Raw genomic sequence first — 22,697 nt, 5'->3', positions numbered from 1 at the left:
GATGAGAGTATCCGTATAGGATCACCTCAATCATATGCCATTGTTGTAGCTCGGACTAGTTCCTGCAACTTTGACGGTGGAAACGGAGTTACTACGAGTCCGAGTTATAGCTACGCAAGGAATATATAATGCACATAGGTCATTTTGAAGGTCACCACAAACCCCTTATCAAGTAACGTGTACAAAGTGGTTTTTATCTCTTGTTTTTCTAGGTGTTTAGAGTCTATGCATGATATTTGTTTCCCCAAATCTTTCTCTTGTATTTGATTTTCTCTTGAGGCAAATGTTTTAGCTCACGAGCATCGATTTTTGATTAAAACAACTCCGTGTCGATCGTGGATGCTCCACCTTCTGCGAGGAGCCATTTCCAACCTCTCAAGTTGGTGTCAACTAATTGAACATTAATATTTAATATCAACGGTATCAACGGAATCGGTGTTGATGTGACTAATCTTATTGGCTTGTGAGGTTGTTAGAACCCACTCGAGTTATAGGACAAGAAGCGTGATGCGATTGTTAAATAACAATGCTCCTAATTAAAGGTCATTGTCTAAAAAAACATATTAAGAGGGTCTAGAGTGTAGATCTAATTAACTCTTGTCAAGAAAACAACGAAATTATATAATAATAACAAATTTTGTTTTTGTTTTGGAAAGTTAACAGCAATAATATCAACTGTTTGTCACTTATAAAAAGTATACAAAAATTCAAATATTGACATATTTAATATCAAATGTGTCACAGATTCAACCAATTCTGATATAAGATATGTCGATATTTAAGTTTTTGTTGATTTTTTTATAATGGTCAAAGAAATTTAAACTATTGCTATCAATTTTCCCTTATGTTCTTGAGCAAAAAAATTCCCAAATGAATTAAACTGTTAATTAAGTACTAATTAGCGTCTGACTCTCGAGGTTACCCATATCAAATCAAACTGTCATATGACCAAATACTGATCGATCAACATCGACTCATTGTAAAAAAGAAAAGAAAAGATATGGGAGATTCAGGTTCAGGCGACGAAACCCTGTTCCGAAACAGCCTGATCTCGCTTCTGGTCGCCGGGCCGGCGACGGCCCTGAGCCTCCGGTTCCTTCAAGCCCCGTACGGAAAGCACGGCCGGAGTGGGTGGGGCCCAACGATCCCGACCCCGGCGGCGTGGCTGCTGATGGAGAGCCCGACGCTCTTCGTGACGGCGCTTCTCATCCCTTCCGGCCGAAACTCCTCCGACCCTCGCTGCCTCGCCCTCCTCGCCCCCTTCCTCCTCCACTACCTCCACCGCACCCTCCTCCACCCCCTCCGCCTCGCCGCCGCCTCCGACCGGACCCGATTCCCCGTCCTCGTCGCCGCCGTCGGCTTCGCCTACAACGTCCTCAACGCCTACGTCCAGATCCGCTCCGCCACGCACTACAAGGACTACGCCTCCGACGGCCGGTTCTGGATCCGCGCCGCGGCGGGGTCGGCGGTGTTCGCGGCCGGAATGTGGATCAACGTCTCGTCGGACCGGGCTCTGGTTCGGCTCAAGAGGGAGGCTCGGGGACGGTACGTTGTTCCCCGGGGCGGGCTTTTCGAGCTCGTGAGCTCTCCGAATTACTTCGGCGAGATCGTCGAGTGGCTTGGCTGGGCTGTCATGTCGTGGTCTTTGGCCGGGCTTGGGTTCTTTCTCTTCACTTGCGCTAATCTCGTCCCGAGGGCTCGCTCTACGCGGCGGTGGTACTCGGAGAAGTTCGGGGACGAATATCCCGAGGCCAGGAAGGCTGTCATTCCGTTTCTGTATTGAATTTTGAGGTCTTTGTTGTTTGCCTAATTATTGTCCCTGAGTTCAGATTGTTCAAAGGAACCATTTTGGTTGGTTATTTTTTGTTTTTGTTTCGTTGGAGTGGTGATTTTTATATACATTAGTAGAAACAATAATATTTTGGAGGTTCAGTGAGTGATATGGAATTCTGAGAGGACTCTCCGGGAAAGTCTTCCGTGGAAGGTTTTTTTAGTACCAACCGGTGGTGGAAATAATTGGGTGTGTTCTACAAGTTACTTAACCTAAAACTTGAACAACCATTTTATTAACAGTGTTTGGTAATTTCTGGGTAGATTCTATTTCCGAGAATAATTTTGGCTGTTGTGTATGAGTTTTGTCACTGGCGATCAATAGGTATATGCAAAATGGATCCGATGAGAACTGGCCGTCTTTTTGGCTTGTGAATGCGAGTGGGTACTACAAATAGTAGACTATAATATGATTAATTAGTTGCTAATTTACAAATGGCATTCTTATAAATTCTTTGAGAAATTATGAAATGGGCATAGAAGTGTAGTCTTGTATGTTTTTCTCCATTAGATTTTGAAGATTATTTTGAAAAATGGCTTTAAGTGCACTTTCTTTGCTATGGTATAGGCTATGTCCTTTTTCATGTTGCTCCACATTTATATATATAATCTTACTATAACACATCATTGAATTTATTTTTCCACTGCCCACACTATTCCAATTTTGTTTTTTGTATTTTTTAAAAATTTATTTACTATAACACCGTTGTCAAACTTCACTCGCAAATCACATTTCTTCTCTTCCCATCTCATGCACTTCTCGAACCACATTTCACCGCAATACATTTCGTCGACGTTAAGAAGATGCAAAACCCTGAACACTCTCAGGAAACTCCACGCAAAGATCATATCCCTCGGTCTAAACGACGACGAAGACCTACTCTCAAGAATCACCGTTCTGTACGTCTCGTTCGACAGAGCCCACAACGCGAGAAGCGTTTTCGACGCCATAACCGAGCCCAGTAGTTTTCTATGGAACATCGTCATAAGAGGGTTCGCCAATCAGGGCACGTTTCATTCCTCTCTGCAACTCTACTCCGAGATGATCACAGACAGTAATGTCAGACCCGACAAATACACCTTCCCATTCGCTCTCAAATCGTGCGCCGGACTCTCCGATCTACTCGCCGGAAAGTCCGTACACCAGCACTCGGTGCGTCACGGATGCGCCGGAGATGTCTTCGTCGGAGCTGGGCTGGTCGACATGTACGCGAAGTGCGGCGACGCCGAGGCCGCACGTAAGGTGTTCGACGGAATGCCCGAGAGAGACTCGGTGTCGTGGACCGCCATGATCTCCGGCTACGCCCACAACGGTTTCAACCGAGAGACGTTGGAGCTTTTCGGGTCGATGAGAGAGTCGGGTATCCGAATCAGCCGGGTCAGCCTCCTGAGCGCCCTCTTGGCTTGCTCCAACCTCGGGGCTCTCCAGACCGGCCGCCGGGTCCACTGCCACGTCGTCAAGTCCGGGTTCGGGTCCCACGTCCTCGTCTCGACAGCTGTCGTGGACGCGTACGCCAAATCCGGGAGCCTCGAATCGGCGCGAAGGGTCTTCGACTCGGCCCACGAAAAAGACGTGGTCTTGTGGAGCGCGATGATCTCGGCTTACGGGGCCCACGGGCAAGGAAAAGAAGCCCTCGAGATCTTCGAAATGATGTTACTCTCCGGGACGAGACCCAACCACGTGACGTTCACGTGCCTCCTCTCGGCTTGTAGCCACTCGGGCCTTGTCCAACAAGGAAAGAGGCTCATCGGCTCGATGGGGAGCGAGTTCGGGCTCGAGCCGCGGCTCGAGAACTACGCCTGCGTGGCGGACCTCTTGGGCCGGGCGGGGCGGCTCGACGAGGCCGAGGAGCTGATCCTGAACATGCCCGCGGAGCCCGACTCGAGGGTTTGGGGGTCGCTACTCGGGGCTTGCCGGGTCCACGGGGACTTGGACCGGGCCGAGAGGATCGCGGACCGGGTTTTCGAGCTCGACCCGGGTAAAACGGGTTATTGGGTACTTTTGTCGAACATCTACGCTGCGAAGGCGCGGTGGAGCGACGTGGAGAGAGTGAGGGAGACGATGGTGGCGGAGCAGGGAAAGGGGGCGGGGAAAGAGCAAGGGTTCAGCCTTGTGGAGTTCGGCCACGGCGTTCACAGGTTATTTAAAGATAACAACTATTAACAAGGATTTTTTTTTTCTGACTTATAATGGTTTGGAATTATATTTAGGAAAGAAATTAAAACCATTTAGGCAAAACCTCAAGTAGTTGGTGTAGTGGTAATTAAGGGCGATTCGTAGAACCTTGTCAGTCCTCGGTTCGATTCTCCTTGAACGCAATGATTGGGTTCATTGGGGTAGTCTTTCGGTCGATAATGTCAGAACTTCGTGGATATTAGTCAGGTCTAACTCGGACATCACGGTTATAAAAAAATAATATCAAGGAAAGATTGAGTTTCAAAATGTTGGTGGTCAATGTTTGAATGTTGGTTTTGTCTCGTGGACATGTCGACGGTGGACGGAAGTAAAGAACGTTTTATTAAAATTTGAAATATGGTTCGAAAATTTCGTCGATTTCTGTCGGCAAAGTTTGTTATAATTCTTGGCAAACCGATGGCTAAACTCGGCGTTAGAATTCCCTAGCAAAATGATCCAAAATCTGTTTATCTCTTTTTTTTTTTTTTTTTTTTTTTTTTTTTGTATATCTAATAAAATACTAAATACTCTAAATTTTAATCTTTGAAACTCCCGTTAAGTTTTAGCCCTTTAAATTTAGTTTTTTGACATTGTCCGTGAAAATATTTGGCTATTAAAAAAATAAAAGAATCGTCCTTTAATGTTGACAGGTTCGGCGCGGGAGACCGGTCTCACCCACAGTCTCCGGAGATCTTCTCGGCCCTCGCTGAGCTGGCGCCGGCAATGAAACGGCTCGGCTATTCGCCGATGACGGACTTTGCGCTCCACGACGTCGAAGAGGAAGCCAAAGAAGAGGCTCTTCTTCACCACAGCGAGAGGCTCGCCATCGCTTTTTGCCTCGTCAACACTCCAAAAGGGACCACGATTCGCGTGACCAAGAATCTGAGGATCTGCGGAGACTGTCACAACGCGATCAAGCTCATCTCCGAGATTGTGAATCGGCGTATCATCGTCAGAGATATGCACAGGTTTCACCATTTCGAGGGCGGCTCGTGTTCTTGTGGAGATTATTGGTGATATTAATTTTGAGGTACGATTAGATCTAACTGAGTCAATTTAAAATGTATCATAGGGTATAGTTCTTTGCTTTCAGATTCGGTGACATATTTTTTCATGCATCGTCTTGCTAAACGTGCTGTTGTATGTTGAGCGAGGATCATGGTATTAGAAAAAAAATGGTCATAGGATTCAAATCGAAAAATGAATTCGAATACATATATTTTTTGAAGAAATTCATAAGGAATAATGTGAGTTTACAAAAATCAAAGAGATCGCTCACGCATCAAGTTAAGATATGAGTGAACGCTTTGTGTATATGTAGATCTTCATACACGTTCTGATTTACCAAGTGACCACGAGTGAAGGATCTAGACAAAAATTCAAAGAATATTTCGATGGATTTTAAGTATGGGCTTAACTGAAGCTTTGTGACTTGAAATCAATTTTCTAAGGGGAGATTTCCTTAACTAGGACTAAATTAAGGGATATTTCCATTTTCCTACTTTTTTTCAAAAATTTACCAAACTAGCACTAGTAAAAAAAAAAAAAAAAATCTTTTTCTCGATGGGCTGAGCGGGAAAATAGAAAGAAAGAGAAAAAAAATAAGAGATTTTATTGGGGAAAATTGTAGGTTGGTAATCAGTACGATGGTATAATAGGTAGAATTTTGTGTATCTCTCATTTGACTTTTTTTTTATCGGTCATAGTTTGATAAATTTTTGAAAAAAGTAGGAAAATGGAAATTGACCTTAATTTAGTCTTACTTTTGGCAATTTTCCTTTTCTAAGCCACAAAGACACTGCGAATATTTCGGCCATGTATAGGCAAAAGAGAGAGAACAAGTGTGCCTAATAGTTTCTCTCCCCTCTATGCTTATAGACAAGAATTAGTATCCAAATCTTGGAAGGTTGTCTTATTCCAATAATAAAGAGTGATACCTATACGAGCTAGGCATTGAGCTTTTAATTATTCTTACACTTCGGAATTGTTTGAGACTCATGAGAGTAATGCCATATTGCTCTTAGCATCAAATCAGCAATGTGAAAGAGAAGTTTGCCATCTTTTTCACTCTTTGATAGAGATACGTGCATGGCTCATTACTACACATTCAAGAAAGTGTTCATCTTCCATTAAATACGTGAAGAGTGAGCCGTGTAGGAATTCGTAACCTTAAGAGAGACTCGTGGGTCGTTATTACCTAACCTTTTATTTTTAATATCGTTACTTTGCTTAACCTTTCTGGTTGCAATTATCGTGGTTGATGAACAAATGGTTAGCTATGCCTTTCTATCACAAAATAATGAAGTCCCACCAAATTTAAGTCACATGCCTAAACTTCATAGACAAGGGTAACCCTTATTTGATGCAATAATTTAATATAAAGGGAAGACAAGTATATGTCACATCCTAATTGAAGAAAATAAGATTATAAAAAATTAAAAAAATAATATTTTTAACATTTATCAATTTAAAAAAATAGGTTAAAATCTATCATGTTTACTATTAACATGATATATGATCCTTGTAAATGAATAGTTGCTTATTTGTCAAATTGCCGTAATCAAAGTTCTGAAACCGTAAACAAAGATCTAAATCTAAAAAAAAAATATAGACCATGCACACCTATATCACTCGGGCTAGACTAGTTAATCATTGGTAAGAAAGAATTCCGTGTAAACTACCCGATCGAGCTTGAAAATAATGCTCAATAATATCTCATATTAATGTGTACACATTAAATGGTGTTCATTCGTTTGTAAATTTCATTTTGGATAAATACAAAATACAATTAATTTATGGACAGCCGGAGGGGCCTGCTGTTCAATTTTTGTTTCCTTAATTTTTTTTTTCTTCTAAAGTTGTTATATATAAGTTTGAATTTTACGTATACTTCCACCAAGCAAAAAAAAAAAAAAAAAAAAAAAAACCTTGTCCAATATACCTTAATACATTTATATAAGCAAAGTGCAAAAAATTCCAAGCACATATAGAATAGATGGATTTGGTTCTAGTTGAGTTTTTATGGTTGTTTTTACCTATTATGATCGTTGTCGCGATCATAGTTCGGCACCGGAGGCTAAATAGAAACGCTTTCATAACCAACTGGCCGATTCTCGGCATGTTGCCGGGGCTTTTTCGCAACGTCCCGCGTCTCCACGACTTTGTCACCGAAATTTTGGAGAAAAGCCGCGGAACCTTAGAGTTCAAAAGCCTCTATTTCTCGAACACCGATTTCTTGATCACTTGCGACCCTTTGAACATCCAACACATCTTCACCACGAATTTCGCCAACTATCCTAAAGGGCCCGAGTTTCAGGAGGTTTTCGACGTCTTTGGGGACGGGTTTATAAGCGCGGATTCGGATCTGTGGAGGCTCCAGAGAAAGATGTTCCAGCTTTGGAATAGCCAGCAAAGGAAGAGTGGGTTTGTTTCTAAGGTCATCCACAGAAAAGTGGTCAATGACCTAATTCCATATCTTGAACATGTCTCCCAAAGCGGAATTCAGGTTATTGTTTACTATTTGAACATCACGTTTTAGTATCTACAGCTCAGCAAGGGCTCTTCATTTTTTTATTTTTTTTATTTTCGATTTTTAGTCCTTGGAATCTTTATCATAAAATTAATACTTGCTCTTCTTATCTATTTATTTTAGTAGTGCTTTTATCTTACTATTATGATAATAAAATAAGATTTTGACCTCTATCTTTATAACTAATAAATCATTACAAAATTTGGAAGAAATTTATGTTTAACTTTATCCGTCTTAAATACTATATTTAATATTTTAGCCCGTTTAAATTTATTTTTGACACTTAGCCCCATCTTAGTTTTAATTATGGCTCTCCATCCTTTAAATATCTTAAAACAGTCTCGTCATCGACAAACTATTTAGTAAAATAGTCAAAGTTTACGACGAATAGAATTTATTGACCGTAAATATTCAAGTGTAAATGCGTTTTTTTTTTCTTCTATAAAATATAATACAAATAAAGGCGCTATAAATTATTTAGGTTAAATTTTTACTAGTTTTCCCTTACAATTGTGAAACGTGAATTAGCTAGATTTTCTAGATTTCCCTAATTGATGATTACACAGGTTGACTTACAAGAAGTGTTCCGGAAGATAATCACCTTCGACAACGCTATCTCCTTGATATTCGGTTTCGACATCGCTTCCGGCCACGACTTCAAATTCTCCAAATCCCAGTACCAGAAGGCTTTCGAAGACATGTCCGAGACTATTCTCCGGCGACATTTTGTCCCGACGAGCCTGTGGAAGCTTCAAAGGTGGCTTCAGATAGGAAGCGAGCGAAACCACAAGAAGGGCTCGGAAATCTTGGACAAGTTCCTGTACGATTGCCTGTCTCTGAAGCGCCGAGAACTCGAGCGAGAGAACGAAACCAACTCGGATATGATCTCGACCTATCTGGACGAGAACGAAAGCCCTTACTCGGACAAGTTCATGAAGGACGTCGCGATGAGCTTGGCCACGGCGGCTCGCGAGACCTTCACGTCGATCCTCACGTGGTTCTTCTGGCTCGTCGCGACTCACCCTTCTGTCGAGGCCGAGATTCTCCGAGAGATATCAGATAATAACTTGCTTCCCAAGAAAGACGACGACGACTACGAGTTGAGCAAGTTGGTCTATCTTCAAGCCGCGTTGCAAGAGACTCTTCGGCTATACCCGGCCGTGCCTTTCAACAACAAGACCGCCACCGGAGAAGACACTCTCCCGAGCGGCCACCGCGTGAAGGCGAAGCAAAGGGTATTATTGTCATTTTACGCCACGGGAAGGATGAAAGAGATTTGGGGCGAGGATTGTCTGGAGTTCAAGCCCGAGCGGTGGATCGATCCGGAGAAGAGAGGCCGGCTGGTTTTCGTGCCGCAGCACAAATTCCCGGCGTTCAACGTGGGTCCCAGGACTTGCATGGGAAAAGACATGGCTTTGATTCAGTCAAAAGTCGTGGTGGTCAACGTCCTCAGAAGGTACCGTGTTCGTGTGGTGGAAGGACATCCTGTATCGCCGAGCTTGACGGTCACGCTTCACATGAAACATGGACTCATGATTAATGTCTCTAAAAGATATTGATGATTTAGAGGCGATGATATTATACAGTTATAGTAAAATATATGATATGTCCTGCCGTACCAAAAAAAAAAAAAACGCGAGAGGGTTTATTATGTGAACAATATAGTCATCTAAGTGGAAAGACCGAGCTCATATGTAACCAATTTGTGTAAACGCAACAATAAGAATTATATTGGTCTTAATTTGTTGAAATATACAATAATAATAAAAAAAAATTCACGGACTATTTCTTTGAAACGTTAGATTTATAATCTATCCAACGTTTTAAATACGTTTAAAATTTTGTCATAGTTGATATCATAATCTCATTAATCAAATAATATTTTACATGATTGTTTTTAATATTTTCATACATTAATTTTGATAATGACTAATTTACCAAAATAAACGAAATATTGACTAGTTCTTTATAAATAAGTTTGAAAATTAGTTACATAGCTACATGACTCTCAACTATAAAAAAAATGGGCTTCTTTTTTATTTTACAAATAATTGATAATTTCACGAATATATCTATCATTTAATTTTTCAAATGATTTTGCCGAACATTTTTTTTTCGGATAATATATTTTAGATTTAAATTTTTATTATTATTTTTATTTCGTGAATAGTGTTGAAATAGAAAGAAAATTGGGCTGGAAGCCATCCGAATTTCGTTAAGCCTTCTATTACCTCAGGTTTACATGCGACTAAGTACGTATAGTAAAGCTCTGCAAAGCTCGTTAGGACTCTCTCTCTCTCTCTCAATATCTTTTGAAAATATTCACCATGAGTCCGTGTTTCATGTGAATCGAGATCGTGATGGTCGGAGAAATGGGATGTCCTTCCACCACTTGAACTCGGAACTCTCTGAGGACGTTGACCGCGACGACTTTGGCTTGAACGAAAACAATGTCCTTTCCCAAACAAGTCCTCGGTCCGAGGTTGAACGTCGGAAATTTATGCGGCGGAACGTAGACCAACCTATCTTCAGCCTCGGGATCGATCCAACGTTCCGGCTTGAACTCCAAGCAATCGTCGCCCCAGATCTCTCTCATCCTTCCCGTGGAGTAAAATGACAACAATACCCTCTGCTTCGGCTTCACGCGGTGACCGCTCGGGAGAGTGTCCTCTCCGGCGGCGGTCTTGTGGTTGAACGGAACGGACGGGTATAGCCGCAGAGTCTCTTGCAACGCGGCTTGAAGATAAACCAACTTATTCATTTCCCCGGCCTCGAAGTACATATTTTCGTCTCTCCGGGGAAGTAATTTATCTTCGATCTCTCGCAGAATCTTGGCCTCGACTTGAGGGTGAGTCGCGACGAGCCAGAAAAACCAAGCGAGGATCGAAGTGAAGGTTTCGCGGGCCGCGGTGGCCATGTTCATTGCGACGTCCTTCAGAAACTTGTCCGGATAAGGGTTTTCTTTCTCCTTTAGATAAACCGAGATCATATCCGAGTCATTGGTTTTTCCCGTTTGCTCGAATTCTCGGCGCTTCAGCGAAACGCATTCGCTCAAGAACCGGTCGAAGCTTTCCCATCCCTTCTTGTGGTTTCGCTCGCCTCCGATCTGAATCCACCTCTGCAACTTCCACAGGCTCGCCGGGACGAAGTGTCGCCGGAGCATGGTCTCTTGTATATCTCCGAAAGCCTTTTGGTGCCGGGATTTGGAGGATCGGAAGTCATGAGAATCGGCGAGGTTGAGGCCGAAAGTCAATGAGATCGCGTTATCGAACGTGATCATATTCCGAAACGCATCTTCTAAGTCTACCTGTGTAAATTAGTCCATCGGCTAAGACATAGACTTTGTCATAAATGAAACTTGTAAAATTAAACTATCAAAAACAAAATTTTAAAATGACCAAAAACTTCATGTACACAGATTAGTGGATTTTCTACAATTGATAGAGTTTGTGTAAATAAAATAAAATGCGGGAGAGAGAAAAAGTTAAACTTAATGATAAATGTTTAACATGATTTTTTAGCAATGGCAATTTCTAATTTTATTAAATTGAGAAAAAAAAAAAAATGAAGGCTTCTAAAACAAATAAATCAATCGATAACTGAATGAATAATATAGGTCAATAGCTAATTGGGAATTCTGACAAGATATCCAAATGAAACTAATAAATATGGAAAATAGTAAAAAAAAAAAAAATGAATGAAATAGTCTAAATTTATAAAAGTGTAGAAAGTATAAGGTGTCAATTAATTTAAGTCTTATAGTTGAAGAACTAAAATCTAGTACTGAAAATTTTTGAGACACCTTCCTATGCTGTAGATATATCTACCCCTGAAAAACTATTCAATCATATTGTAGGAAAAAAGAAGAAGAAAAGAGTGTGAAATATAATAACCTGAATCCCAGCTTGGGAGACATGATCAAGAAACGGAATGAGGTCATTGACGACTCTTCCGTGGACGACTTTGGAAACAAACCCGGTCTTGCTTTGCCGAGAGTTTCAAAGGTGAAACATCTTTCTCTGGAGCCTCCAAAGATCCGAGTCCACGCTGAGAATCCCGTCGCCTAGCGCCTCGAAAATGTCCCGAAACTCGGGCCCTTTCGGGTAGTTTGCGAAATTCGTGCCCAAGATGTGTTGGATGTTCAAAGGGTCACAAGTGACAAGGAAATCGGTGCTCGAGAAATAGAGGCTTTTGAACTCAAACGTGCCTCGGCTTTTCCCCAAGACTTCCGAGACAAAGTCGTGGAGACGCGGGACATTGAAGAAAAGCTCCGGCAACATTCCGAGGATCGGCCAATTGGTTACGAGAGCGTTTCTGTTAAGCCTCTGGTGCCGAAGAACTACAAACGCTACAAGAATAATGACTGATAATAAGAATAAAACTTCCATGAGTGTCCCTATAATCAAATCCATCTATTATTTGTGTTTGAAAGTTTTTTTGCACTTGTGAACTCAATGTTTCTGTCCTCTCCTTCTCTCCATAAATAACTAATTTGATCTCATTATTGAGTTTTGAGATGGAACTCAATTTCTTTTTCATGATTTACATCTTAATGCGGACGAGTGTATTTAAAGTGTTCGTGAAGGACATTGTGTAAATATGACACATGATTGACCATTCCAATAATAGAATCTTCCATAATATACCATGAATTTCAGACCCCTGTCCAGAGATATTAATTTGCAGCCCGTTCATGGGAAACAATTTATGCCATACTCAATTATATATACGTACATAACTAATTATTAACGAGTCGATGCATTGCATATAGTCTCACGTTCGGTGCAGGAAGCGCATTTAATGCGTCCATTAACTGACTGATCATGATCAAATACATATATATATATATATATATATATATATATATATATATATATATATATATATATATATATATATATTTCCCCATAAGCAAGCCATGATATATTGATATGTGTGAGAACAAGTAACTGGAAATAATAGGGCTTTCTAATCCCCTTATAAAAATTAGAGGGTACTAATCATTACGTTAATTAGGCAAATACTATGTGAAATGACCGCTTGTTGGCAAAAGACATGACGTGGATTATTTTTTTTAGCAAAAAAAACCCCTCTTTAAGATTAAACTACCGTTTACAATCGAAGCAATACAATAAGAGACTTATAGGATCCAAGAAACACCGGAATTAAAATTAAATTACTATTTTAGCAAGAGTATGGGCTACCATGACAGAAGGTCTTGGATACCTTGACGAACCAGAGACTATCTCGGATGGCTAAACATTCCGCCGTGAAAAAAAGTGGATATTTTGACCGGTTAAAATGAACCGGTTGATTTATTACATTTTATCCGTTCTTTTTTATCAAAATTTTCCAAAGCGCTTCATTTTAATTAACCAATTATTTCATGATTAACCGCGGTTAACTAATCCCCAAGAAAATAAAATATTGAAACCAATGGTTCATTTGGTTAACTATTCCAAAAAGCACGATTAATCGGTCAAATTTTTAATTATTAACTGTTCAAAATGATTAAAAGTTTAACTGGTTAAACAATTTTGTCCACCTTTAACCGTGAACGAGTTGTTTGCTGGAATACAGTCGAACGGAGTTGGCTCTGCAGTTGCATTAAAATTTTATAAATAAAGGAAATGAGAAGGCTTTGTTCGAAAAGCACAAACACAGCGCAATATCGAGAAAGCATATTGCAAACAGATTGTCCGCAACCAGACAATAAATCTTAATTTCAAACTTGTTTCTCCCACAAGATTTCCAATCCCTCTCTGGCTTGCTCTTAAGAGAATGCCTACTCGGACATTCAGACTAAAATGCATAGAAGATTTTTGGGAATCGATGCTTTGATGACCCAACGTCGCTTTGTAGGAATTGAGGATCCTTCAAGGACATAATGATATGCCGATTTTTCCTATTCCTGACATCGATTCATATGTTGTCGAACCATAAACTTGAAAATTGATGAGAAATCCCAACTCACAAACAACTGATTAGATTGATTTCAACGAATTAGTACAGTGATTTCCCTGAAAAGCATATATACATCCAAGATTATTTAGGACACAATGCTATTTCATTTCAAATCGCCTCTCAATCATCAATGCCTTTTGGAGACATTGACGACGAGTCCATGTTTCATGTGAAGCGTGACTGTAATGGTCGGCGAAATGGGATGTCCTTGCACCACTTGAATACGGTATTTTCTGAGGAAGTTGATTGCAATGATTTTGGTTTGAATCAAAACCATGTCTTTCCCTAAACAAGTCCTCGGTCCCAAGCCAAACGCCGGGAATTTGTGCGGCGGCACGTAAATCAGCCGGTCTCGGGTCTCGGGATCGATCCACCGCTCCGGCTTGAACTCCAAGCAATCATCGCCCCAGATCTCCCTCGTCCTTCCCGTGGAGTAAAATGACAGCAATACCCTCCCCTTCGGCTTTATGATGTGGCCGCTCGGGAGAGTGTCTTCTTCGGCGGCGGTCTTGTGATTGAAAGGCACGGGCGGGTATAGCCGCAGAGTCTCTTGCAACGTGGCTTGAAGATAAACCAGCTTGTTCAATTCCTCGGCCTCGAAATGATCGTACTCGTCTTTCTCGGGAAGCAATTTCTCTTCCATTTCTCGAAGAATTTCGGCCTCGACAATGGGGTTAGTCGCGACGGCCCAGAAAAACCAAGTGAGGATCGAAGTGAACGTGTCCCGAGACGCCGCGGCTAAGTTCATAGCGAAATCCTTGAGAAACTTGTCTGAGTAAGGGTTTTCCTTCTCTTCCAGAAAGATCGAGATCATATCCGAGCTCGTTTCTACTTCTTCTTTCGATTCTTTGCGCTTTAGAGAGAGGCAATCGTACAAGAACTCGTCGAAGATTGCGCATCCGTTCTTGTGTTTTCGCTCGCCTCCGATCCCGAGCCACCTCTGAAACTTCCAGAGCCTCGTCGGTATGAAGTGTCTCTGGAGAATAGTCTCTTGAATATCTCCGAAAGCCTTTTGGTATTCCGATATTGAGAATCGGAAGTTATGGGAAGCAATGTCAAAACCGAAGATCAAGGACATGGAATTCTCAAACGTGATCAACTTCTGAAACACTTCTTGTAAGTCAACCTGTGTGATAACACAAATTAATTCGAGGTATTTAGCCAATGCTAAATGGTGTTACTATCATGCTGCTCTAAGCACAATAATTTAATTTTAAAAAAGTACTAAATAATTTGATTTTTAGCATATATTGTTCCTCAACTATCATGCAAGTACCCAATGATCCCTAAATTATTGATTTTGAATAATTTTAGTTTAATGAAACTTAAAACATATTTAAACACTTAAATTCATGTTAATCTTATATAAGGGGCTAATTCAGTTATATTGATCAAGTTAATTTATTATTTATTTTTAGAGTGAAATTTGATTTTCATGATAATTTTTTTTTCTTAATTTGTAAATATTAAATTTGAGGACAAATTTGGAGTCGACTAAAAAACGAGTGCATGACCAAAATACCGTATGGACTAATTTGGACTAAAAAAAACATTCAAATAGTTTGTACCTGAATTCCTGTTTGGGAAACATGATCTAAAAATGGGACCAAGTGATTGACCACTTTTCTGAGAATGACTCTAGAGACGAACCCTCTCTTGCTTTGCTGAGCATTCCAAAGCTGAAACATTTTTCTCTGGTGCCTCCAAAGATCCGAGTCAACGCTCAAAATCCCATCACCTAGGACCTCGAAAATCTCCCGAAACTCTGGTCCTTTAGGATAGTTGGCGAAATTGGTGCCCAAGATGTGCTGAAAGTTTCGGGGATCGGAAGTGACGAAGAAATCGGAGTTCGAAAACGAGACGCTTCTGAACTCGAAAGTCCCGCCATTTTCCCCCAAAAGCTCGGTGATGTAATCGTGGAGGCGCGAGAAGTTTCCGACGAGCCCAGGCAAGTCTCCGACGATCGGCCAGTTGGTTTTCATTGGGCCGTTTCTGTTGGGCCTTCGCCGGAGAATAATTACGATGATGGGTAAGCATAAAACTGCTGTCCCCAATGAAAGCGCCAAAACCATATGTATATCCATAAGGGTTTTTTTTTTTTTTTTTTTTTTTTTTTCAATTGAGCATTATAGATGACAAAATGTCTGAACAACTATATACTTTTCAATTTACTTTAATGTTATTTCACAATATCCAGTGCTACACGACAAGATCTTCCATGCTCAATAATGTAGATATGGATGAGCCTGTCTTGGGAGTTGGACAGATTTGTACTCGAGTATTGTATTGCTACGGTCGAGACACGTAGACATTTTTTTTTTTTTTTTTTTGCATCAAAATCAAACACGTATAGTTTTTAAAGCAAGGTTTGAAATCTCAGGAAATCGGCCGGTCCCGTGCGAGAATCGCGTTTAGGAGATGAATTAAAAATGTTATCATCTTAAAAATCACAACATTTGGAATTATATTGAATTCGGAATATTTTCATCAGTTATGCACAAAATATGTAGATTGATAAATTTTTATTGTTGATTTGGTTTCATTGTGAATTGTAAGGTGATTTAAATATTGAGTTATTAAGTTATATAGCACACGCATATATATAGTGGATTGAGATATAGTCCACATTTGTTTAATTTCTTGTAAATAGTCAAGTAAACTTATTAACAGATTAATAAAAGCCTTATTTAACACAACCAAACATATATTTTAGGTAATTAATAAGCTGCCACGTATGCAAGTTGACTATTTATAAATTATTTACCAAAGATTGGCTAATTACTTAACCAATTTTTTGTTAAATATTTTTCAACGACTAGATTGACATTGTTTTGATTTTTATTCGTTTTATTTTCCACGGAGGGTGCAAAATAAAACTCATAATATTTATGCAGTCTCAAATATTAAAATTCGATTGAAAATTACAGATTTGATTCGGAAAATAAAATAATAAAAATAGCAATCCCACAGGAATTTTAAATTAAACTCTGCAATACCATATTGCAACAACTTTGAAGAAAACGGTGATCCATTCAAATCAAGCGCAAGAACGCGGGTTTTGTTTGCCAGAGACCTTAGGTTTGACGTTCTTGCACAGTGAGGTAATGGAAGATTCTTTGCCGTTATATTTAAGATCGATGTCGGAAATTTCGACGTTCTCGCATGGGAATCCACTGCTGCACAAAAGATTCACTGCAATCGGTGTTGCTGAAGTTCCCCTGATGTTACTGAATCTCACGTCGTTGATTTTGATTTTCGATGGAACCTATTTCATAAGTTACACACAAAGGCGTATAATAATAATAAATGAAAAAAAAAAAAAACACAAATGTAGTCATTTGAAACTAATTGATGATTTGATATATAGAAAAAAATTACGTTTTCTAATTTTTTTTTACACTGCAATTATGAATATTGACTCATGCCAATAAACAATTTACTAGCTTAAAAAATATATTAGAGATAACGGCGATAAAAATATTTAATGTTTATTCAAAATGATACTTATATACTCATTTTTATTTTCGCCGGCAATAATACTTAATAATACCTACGGCGCAACTAAATTGTAAAATTAGTTATCAAAACGACTATTTATCAAAATACCAAGTAATATAATCGTAAAGAATGGCAGATAAGATTTATTATCATTATTTATATACCTTTTTGTTGCATTGATTCCACGGACAGTATTCTTGATCGATGAGGATCGGATTCAAAACGTTCTCCATCGTAATGTCCTCGAAGTGCATTTTTGAAGCCAAACCTTGAACAGAATCCGGCCATGTCTTGATTCTGACTCCATTGGTGGTATTCTTAAGCGTGCAATGCGTTACGGTCACTCCTTCCACGGGATCTTCTCCCTTATATTTTCCGAGACTTCCAACACTGATACCGTGTCCGGGCCCACAAGTAACTTTCGTCACGTTAATATTTTTACTTCCGTCACCCAGAGAAATACAATCGTCCCCGGTTTTGATAGTCGAATCGATAATCTTGATCCCGTCCGAGCGTCCGATGTGGATTCCATCGGTGTTAGGGCTGTTTTCGGGGGCGATAATGCTAACATGAGAGAAGGTGACATTTTCTCCGCCCAACACGTTGATGTGGAATTGTTTGCTATTCAACGAAACTATATCCCGAATTATGGCGTTTGTGATGAAGTTTAATCTAAGGTTCTGTTTCGGACAAAGAAAAAATCAAAGTTAGTGAAAATCATAGGCATATATCTTTCTAGGGAGAAATTATGTAAGCATAATAACCATGCATCTAATGTTAGAATAATTTTAGGACAAGTAATGTATCACTAAAAAAATATGTTGGGTAATTATTAAATAAGCTATAATTAATATGGCCTAATTTATAATAATAAAGTTTGTAACTTAAAAATATATTTGTTATGATACATGGATACCGTCAGTGCTAATTCTAATATGTTTAGGAGCTACAATTAGAAGAAAAAAAAAAGTAAATTAGTCATTAGTATTTAGCATAGTGGCATTTATTCTACATAACAACATGTATGGTAGAAATTGGAAGGCCATCAATTTTTTGCGTGTTATCAATATCCATTGGATTTAGGTATGCTTTCGCTGTTAAGATCTTTATTAATTAGTTTCATTTCTCTTTTATTAAATTTAAGAATAATTTTAGGGATCTATTAAAACCTACATCTCAAATAGAAAAATCTAAGTCTAAATTTACGATTTCTAAAATAAGCAATAAACTTAAAATATCATTAAACTAAGACTCACAATGGGTAATTTTCCGCAATAACTGGTTTGGTCACACTTTTTTCCCCAAACGGCTTGGCCTTGGCCATCGAAAGTTCCACCACCGGATATCGTAAGCTTGTCGACGTGTTCGAAAGTTACCCAACCGTCTCCAGTCGCAAAGGTACTGACGTCAGACGTAGCAACTAACGTGCCTTGGAGCTGAAACGTTATCGGAGACTTGCAAGGTCCTACGAATTCTCCTTTTGTCAACTTGTATGACCCTTTTGGGATCAACACCGTACTTGGTCTCGCTGATGCACAAGCCTCTTTCCAAGCACTTGTCAAAGCCTGTACAATATACAAATTGCAAAAAAAAAATTTAATTGAAACACAATTTTGTTTAAGAGTAGAAAACATTATACAAAACAACCATTTAAAATGAAGAGATTTACAAAATAACCAACATTAGCGAAAGAGTAAGTATAATTGGTAATGGTATCGATAAGTCCTTTTTTATCTATACTTGTATTTAAGCAATTTACCATTTTCAAAAAAATCATCGCTGAATTCTAAATAATTTATCGGCACCTTATGTACTTGCGCACTATTATAGATTTTGAATATTTCACTTTTATTAGATAATGTTTGTCTATTTTACAAATTCATTAGCCTCGACCGGATATTTAACTAAAATACTGAATGGAATAAGAATTGTATTCGGATGATTAAAAATACACTTTAAATTACCTTACTGATATCACTATTGGGACTCGCACCATATTTTTTGACGTCAAACACGCCGGAATCGGAGGCTGATGCAAATGCCAACATCAGGTTGAAGCATGCAGCAATAATTATTCGTTCCATGTTCATTAATTTTATAAATCAAACTTGAGTCTTTTTTCTTTTTTTTCTTTTTTTTTTTTTTTTTTATGGAATGAGTTTATATATTTTTTTTTTAATGATTCCATATATAAGCATATTGCATGAGACATTGGGTAAGCGGTTTCAATCTAAAATTCTCAATAAATCACAACCAAACGATCAGATAACAAAATAAAAACAGGATATGTAACCATTTGGTACTAAATATAAAAGTGACACTACGTTGTATTCATAACTACACAATCAGTTAGTGTATTGAGTGACATAGCTTTTTTCATGTTATGTACATTGTAGCATATATACACTAGTAAACCCGAAAACTACCCTAATGTGTTGTAAATGTAATCCATGTAATTTTTATTGGTCTAGTTGAAAGCCATATTTGTTAAATTGGGTACTTCACTCTACGCTATTCTTTCTTCTTCATTCATATATAACAATATTAAAGAGCGCGTGAGCCACAAAAGATTATTAAGATAAAAATTTAAAATTGTACATTAGCAATTAGACAAAAAAAAAAAAAAACAATAAATAACCGATATATTTATTTGCGATGTTTTTATTTTATTTTTCATGTGTTATCTGTTTATTAGGGGTTTTTTTTCATTTCTAAATTTAAGAAAAAAAACAGAATTCTCCCTTATTCACGGATATATGTGAATCTTGGTTTTAACAAGCTAAATGAAAAGAAAAAAAAAATACTCTGAAGAAAATGTCACGTGCGGTATTTAGTAATATCACTAGTTATTTCATTAATATATGATTAAAATGAAAAATAATTTTCACAACTATAAAAGAGATTTTTAGATGCGGATAGATCTTAGAAGCGACATATCACATCCAAAAGCACCATTGAACTTTACAAAAAAAAAAAATGGTGATTTGAAGTTGGATTTTTAACATATTAGATGCGATATTAGTGCGATATATTTTCTCTTTTTTTCGTGCATTTATTAAACTAGGTCAAACATATATGACTTTTGTTTCTTATTTCTTTTGTTTCTTCTTTCTTATGTTCTTCTTCGATCAGTTCTCTCTCTCTCTCTCTCTCTCTCCCCTTCTTCTCTTCTCCGCGGCTCTGCTGATCCCGAGACTCCGACCACCACTATATCCTACCTCGCGACACAGTCCCTTCTTCGCTCGACGAAAGCCACGAAGAATGTTCGTCCACCGTGCTCTCAATGACGGCTTCTCGTTGCTCCAGTCTCCGTCGCGTATAAAACCCTCTTATATATGACGTCGTAGTGTTTCTCGTTGATCTTTTTTTTTTTTTTTTTTTGCAAAATTATTTTCAGAAAGATATTCAATGAAATAATTAGTACTACTTCAAAAAAACGCTTTAAAAAATAATTAAGCACTCGAAATATAATTTTGAAAAGATATAAACGAAAGTTCCAGGAATTAACTAGAGATTAATGCCAAAATGAATTCAGTCTCAGCCCAAAAGTATAACTATATACATCATGCGTTACAATTATTTTTGTGATAACATTCCAAGATGCATGCAATATATATTGTGTTCAACTCTTACATATATATATATATATATATATATATATATATGTATTGTATTTTACAAATTTTACAGTACAATTGATTTCATATCCTTGCATCTCAATCATCAAATTCTTTTGAGGATATTAACCATGAGTCCATGTTTCATGTGAAGCGTGATCGTCATGGTCGGCGAAACGGGATGTCCTTGCACCACTCGAACACGGTATTTTCTGAGGACGTTTATTGCAGTGATTTTGGTTTGAATCAAAATCATGTCTTTTCCCGGACAAGTCCTCGGTCCCGCGCTGAACGCCGGGAATTTATTCGGTGGCACGTAAACCAACCGGTCTCTAGCCTTGGGATCGATCCACCGCTGAGGCCTAAACTCCAAGCAATCTTCGCCCCAAATCTCCTTCATTCTTCCCGTGGCGTAAAATGACAGCATTACCCTCTGCTTGGGCTTCACGCGGTGGCCGCTTGGGAGAGTGTCTTCTCCGGCGGAAAATTCTTGCACGAGAGGGCCGGGCGGGTAGAGCCGGAGAGTCTCTTGCAACGCGGCTTGAAGATAGACCAACTTGTTCGATTCCTCGGCCTCGAAATTGATATTTTCGTCTGTCTCTTGAGTTAATTTATCTTCGATCTCTCGGAGAATCTCGGCCTCGACCAAAGGGTGAGTCGCGACGATCCAGAAAAACCAAGTGAGGAACGAAGTGAACGTGTCCCGAGACGCCGCTGTCAAATTCATAGCGAAATCTTTTAGAAATTTGTCTGAGTAAGGGTTTTCCATCTCCTCTAGAAAGATTGAGATCATATCAGAATTTGTTTCTACTTCTTCTTGTTCCTGTAGTTTTTCTCGCTTTGAAGATAAACAATCATATAAGAACTCGTCGAAGATTTCGCTACCCTTCTTGTGCTTTTGCTCGCTTCCGATCCCAAGCCACCTTTGAAACTTCCACAGGCTCGTCGGAGTTAAGAGTCTCTGTAGAACATTCTCCTGAATATCTCCAAAAGCCTTTTGATAGTCGGATATAGGGTATCTGAATTTATGGGAAGCTAGGTCGAAACCGAAAATCAAGGAAATCGCATTATCGAAGGTTATCATCTTCTGAAACACTTCTTGTAGGTCAACCTATGATTATAAATAAATTAGCTCAAGCTCATTAGTAATTGGTAAAGAGGACTATAATACTATTTAGCTGCTGAAGTAATAAATAATTAGTATTTTAGGGTAAGTAGCCTCACTATTGTGCAAGTAACATATTGGTTTCTGTTTCTAAGCAAAATGGTCCACAAACAATTTAAATTATTCTTTTCATTCATTTCAACGTCTAATGAAATAACATAAAACATAATTATATAGTAAAATATTGTGCATAGGTATAGTAAATAAATATAACCTGAATTCCTGTTTGGGAGACATGATCTAGAAAGGGAATTAGGTCATTGACCACCTTTCTTTGGATGACTTTAGATACAAACCCTCTCTTGCTTTGCTGAGCATTCCAAAACTGAAACAACTTTCTCTGGAGCCTCCACGAATCCGATTCAGCGTTGAAAATCCCGTCGCCTAGCACGTCGAAAGCCTCGCGAGAGTCGGGATTTTTTGGATAGTTTGAAAAATTAGTGCTCAAGACGTGTTGGATATTTAGAGGATCACAAGTGAGGATGAAATCGGAGTTTGAAAAAACAAGGCCTTTGAACTCAAAAGTTCCACCAGATTTCATCAAAAGCTCAACAAAAAATTCATGGAGGCGCGAGAAGTTTTGGACGAGCGCTGGCAAGTTTCCGAGGATAGGCCAATCGGTTATGGCTCGACCTTTTCTGGGCCTCCGGCGAAAAATAATTGCAGTAATTATGCATAATAAGAATAAAACTGTACACGAGTAAAGCACCAGAGCCATAAGGGAAGTGTGTTTTCAAGAATGTTTCTTCAAGTGTATATATAATTTTTACTTGAATACTATATATAGATGAAAAATATGTACGATTATTACAATTTTCAACTTACTTTTTTCTTTTAGAAAAAATATTAAATTTACTTTTCTTTTTCCTTGTAATTTAGTAATTACCAAATGCTTATGTACTAATAATATACATTAAC

The 22,697-nt window shown here is 38.8% G+C and overlaps 5 protein-coding genes and 2 pseudogenes across 6 annotated transcripts; 3 read left to right on the top strand and 4 right to left on the bottom strand.

The window, feature by feature from the left end:
- The first annotated feature begins 885 nt into the window (after positions 1-885).
- Positions 886-1,897, top strand: DET2 (3-oxo-5-alpha-steroid 4-dehydrogenase family protein). The gene has a single exon (XM_089608036.1). The coding sequence runs from the start codon at positions 1,001-1,003 to the stop codon at positions 1,781-1,783; it is 783 nt and encodes a 260-aa protein (XP_089464162.1). The 5' UTR covers positions 886-1,000; the 3' UTR covers positions 1,784-1,897.
- Positions 1,898-2,487: 590 nt separating this feature from the next.
- Positions 2,488-5,028, top strand: LOC149406204 (pentatricopeptide repeat-containing protein At4g21065-like). Its single transcript, XM_089626410.1, has 2 exons — positions 2,488-3,969; positions 4,657-5,028. Exons 1-2 carry the CDS (start codon positions 2,582-2,584, stop codon positions 5,021-5,023), a joined length of 1,755 nt encoding a protein of 584 aa, XP_089482536.1. The 5' UTR covers positions 2,488-2,581; the 3' UTR covers positions 5,024-5,028.
- Positions 5,029-6,919: 1,891 nt separating this feature from the next.
- LOC149406203 (alkane hydroxylase MAH1-like) lies at positions 6,920-9,276 on the top strand. Its single transcript, XM_089625871.1, has 2 exons — positions 6,920-7,511; positions 8,102-9,276. The coding sequence occupies exons 1-2, from the start codon at positions 7,002-7,004 to the stop codon at positions 9,092-9,094; spliced, it is 1,503 nt and encodes a 500-aa protein (XP_089481997.1). The 5' UTR covers positions 6,920-7,001; the 3' UTR covers positions 9,095-9,276.
- A 429-nt stretch (positions 9,277-9,705) lies between these two features.
- Positions 9,706-11,947, bottom strand: LOC149406202 (alkane hydroxylase MAH1 pseudogene; annotated as a pseudogene).
- A 1,561-nt stretch (positions 11,948-13,508) lies between these two features.
- LOC149406201 (alkane hydroxylase MAH1-like) lies at positions 13,509-15,685 on the bottom strand. The gene is made up of 2 exons (XM_089625980.1): positions 15,068-15,685; positions 13,509-14,625 (listed from the first exon to the last, which is right to left on the bottom strand). The coding sequence occupies exons 1-2, from the start codon at positions 15,581-15,583 to the stop codon at positions 13,627-13,629; spliced, it is 1,515 nt and encodes a 504-aa protein (XP_089482106.1). The 5' UTR covers positions 15,584-15,685; the 3' UTR covers positions 13,509-13,626.
- Positions 15,686-16,536: 851 nt separating this feature from the next.
- Positions 16,537-19,081, bottom strand: LOC149406200 (exopolygalacturonase-like). Its single transcript, XM_089626537.1, has 4 exons — positions 18,962-19,081; positions 18,254-18,562; positions 17,162-17,677; positions 16,537-16,764 (listed from the first exon to the last, which is right to left on the bottom strand). Exons 1-4 carry the CDS (start codon positions 19,079-19,081, stop codon positions 16,537-16,539), a joined length of 1,173 nt encoding a protein of 390 aa, XP_089482663.1.
- A 1,605-nt stretch (positions 19,082-20,686) lies between these two features.
- On the bottom strand, positions 20,687-22,497 carry LOC149406199 (alkane hydroxylase MAH1 pseudogene; annotated as a pseudogene). The gene is made up of 2 exons (XR_016296313.1): positions 21,994-22,497; positions 20,687-21,725 (listed from the first exon to the last, which is right to left on the bottom strand). The product of XR_016296313.1 is annotated as an alkane hydroxylase MAH1 pseudogene (transcript).
- Positions 22,498-22,697: the final 200 nt, after the last annotated feature.

Source organism: Urtica dioica, chromosome 1 (genome assembly GCF_054948205.1).
Source record: "Urtica dioica subsp. dioica isolate 48M chromosome 1, U.dioica_male_clone48M_v1_H2, whole genome shotgun sequence".
Lineage (NCBI taxonomy): Eukaryota > Viridiplantae > Streptophyta > Magnoliopsida > Rosales > Urticaceae > Urtica > Urtica dioica.
Note: the sequence above shows the minus strand (reverse complement) of the source record. Positions and strands in the feature narration are given on the sequence as shown.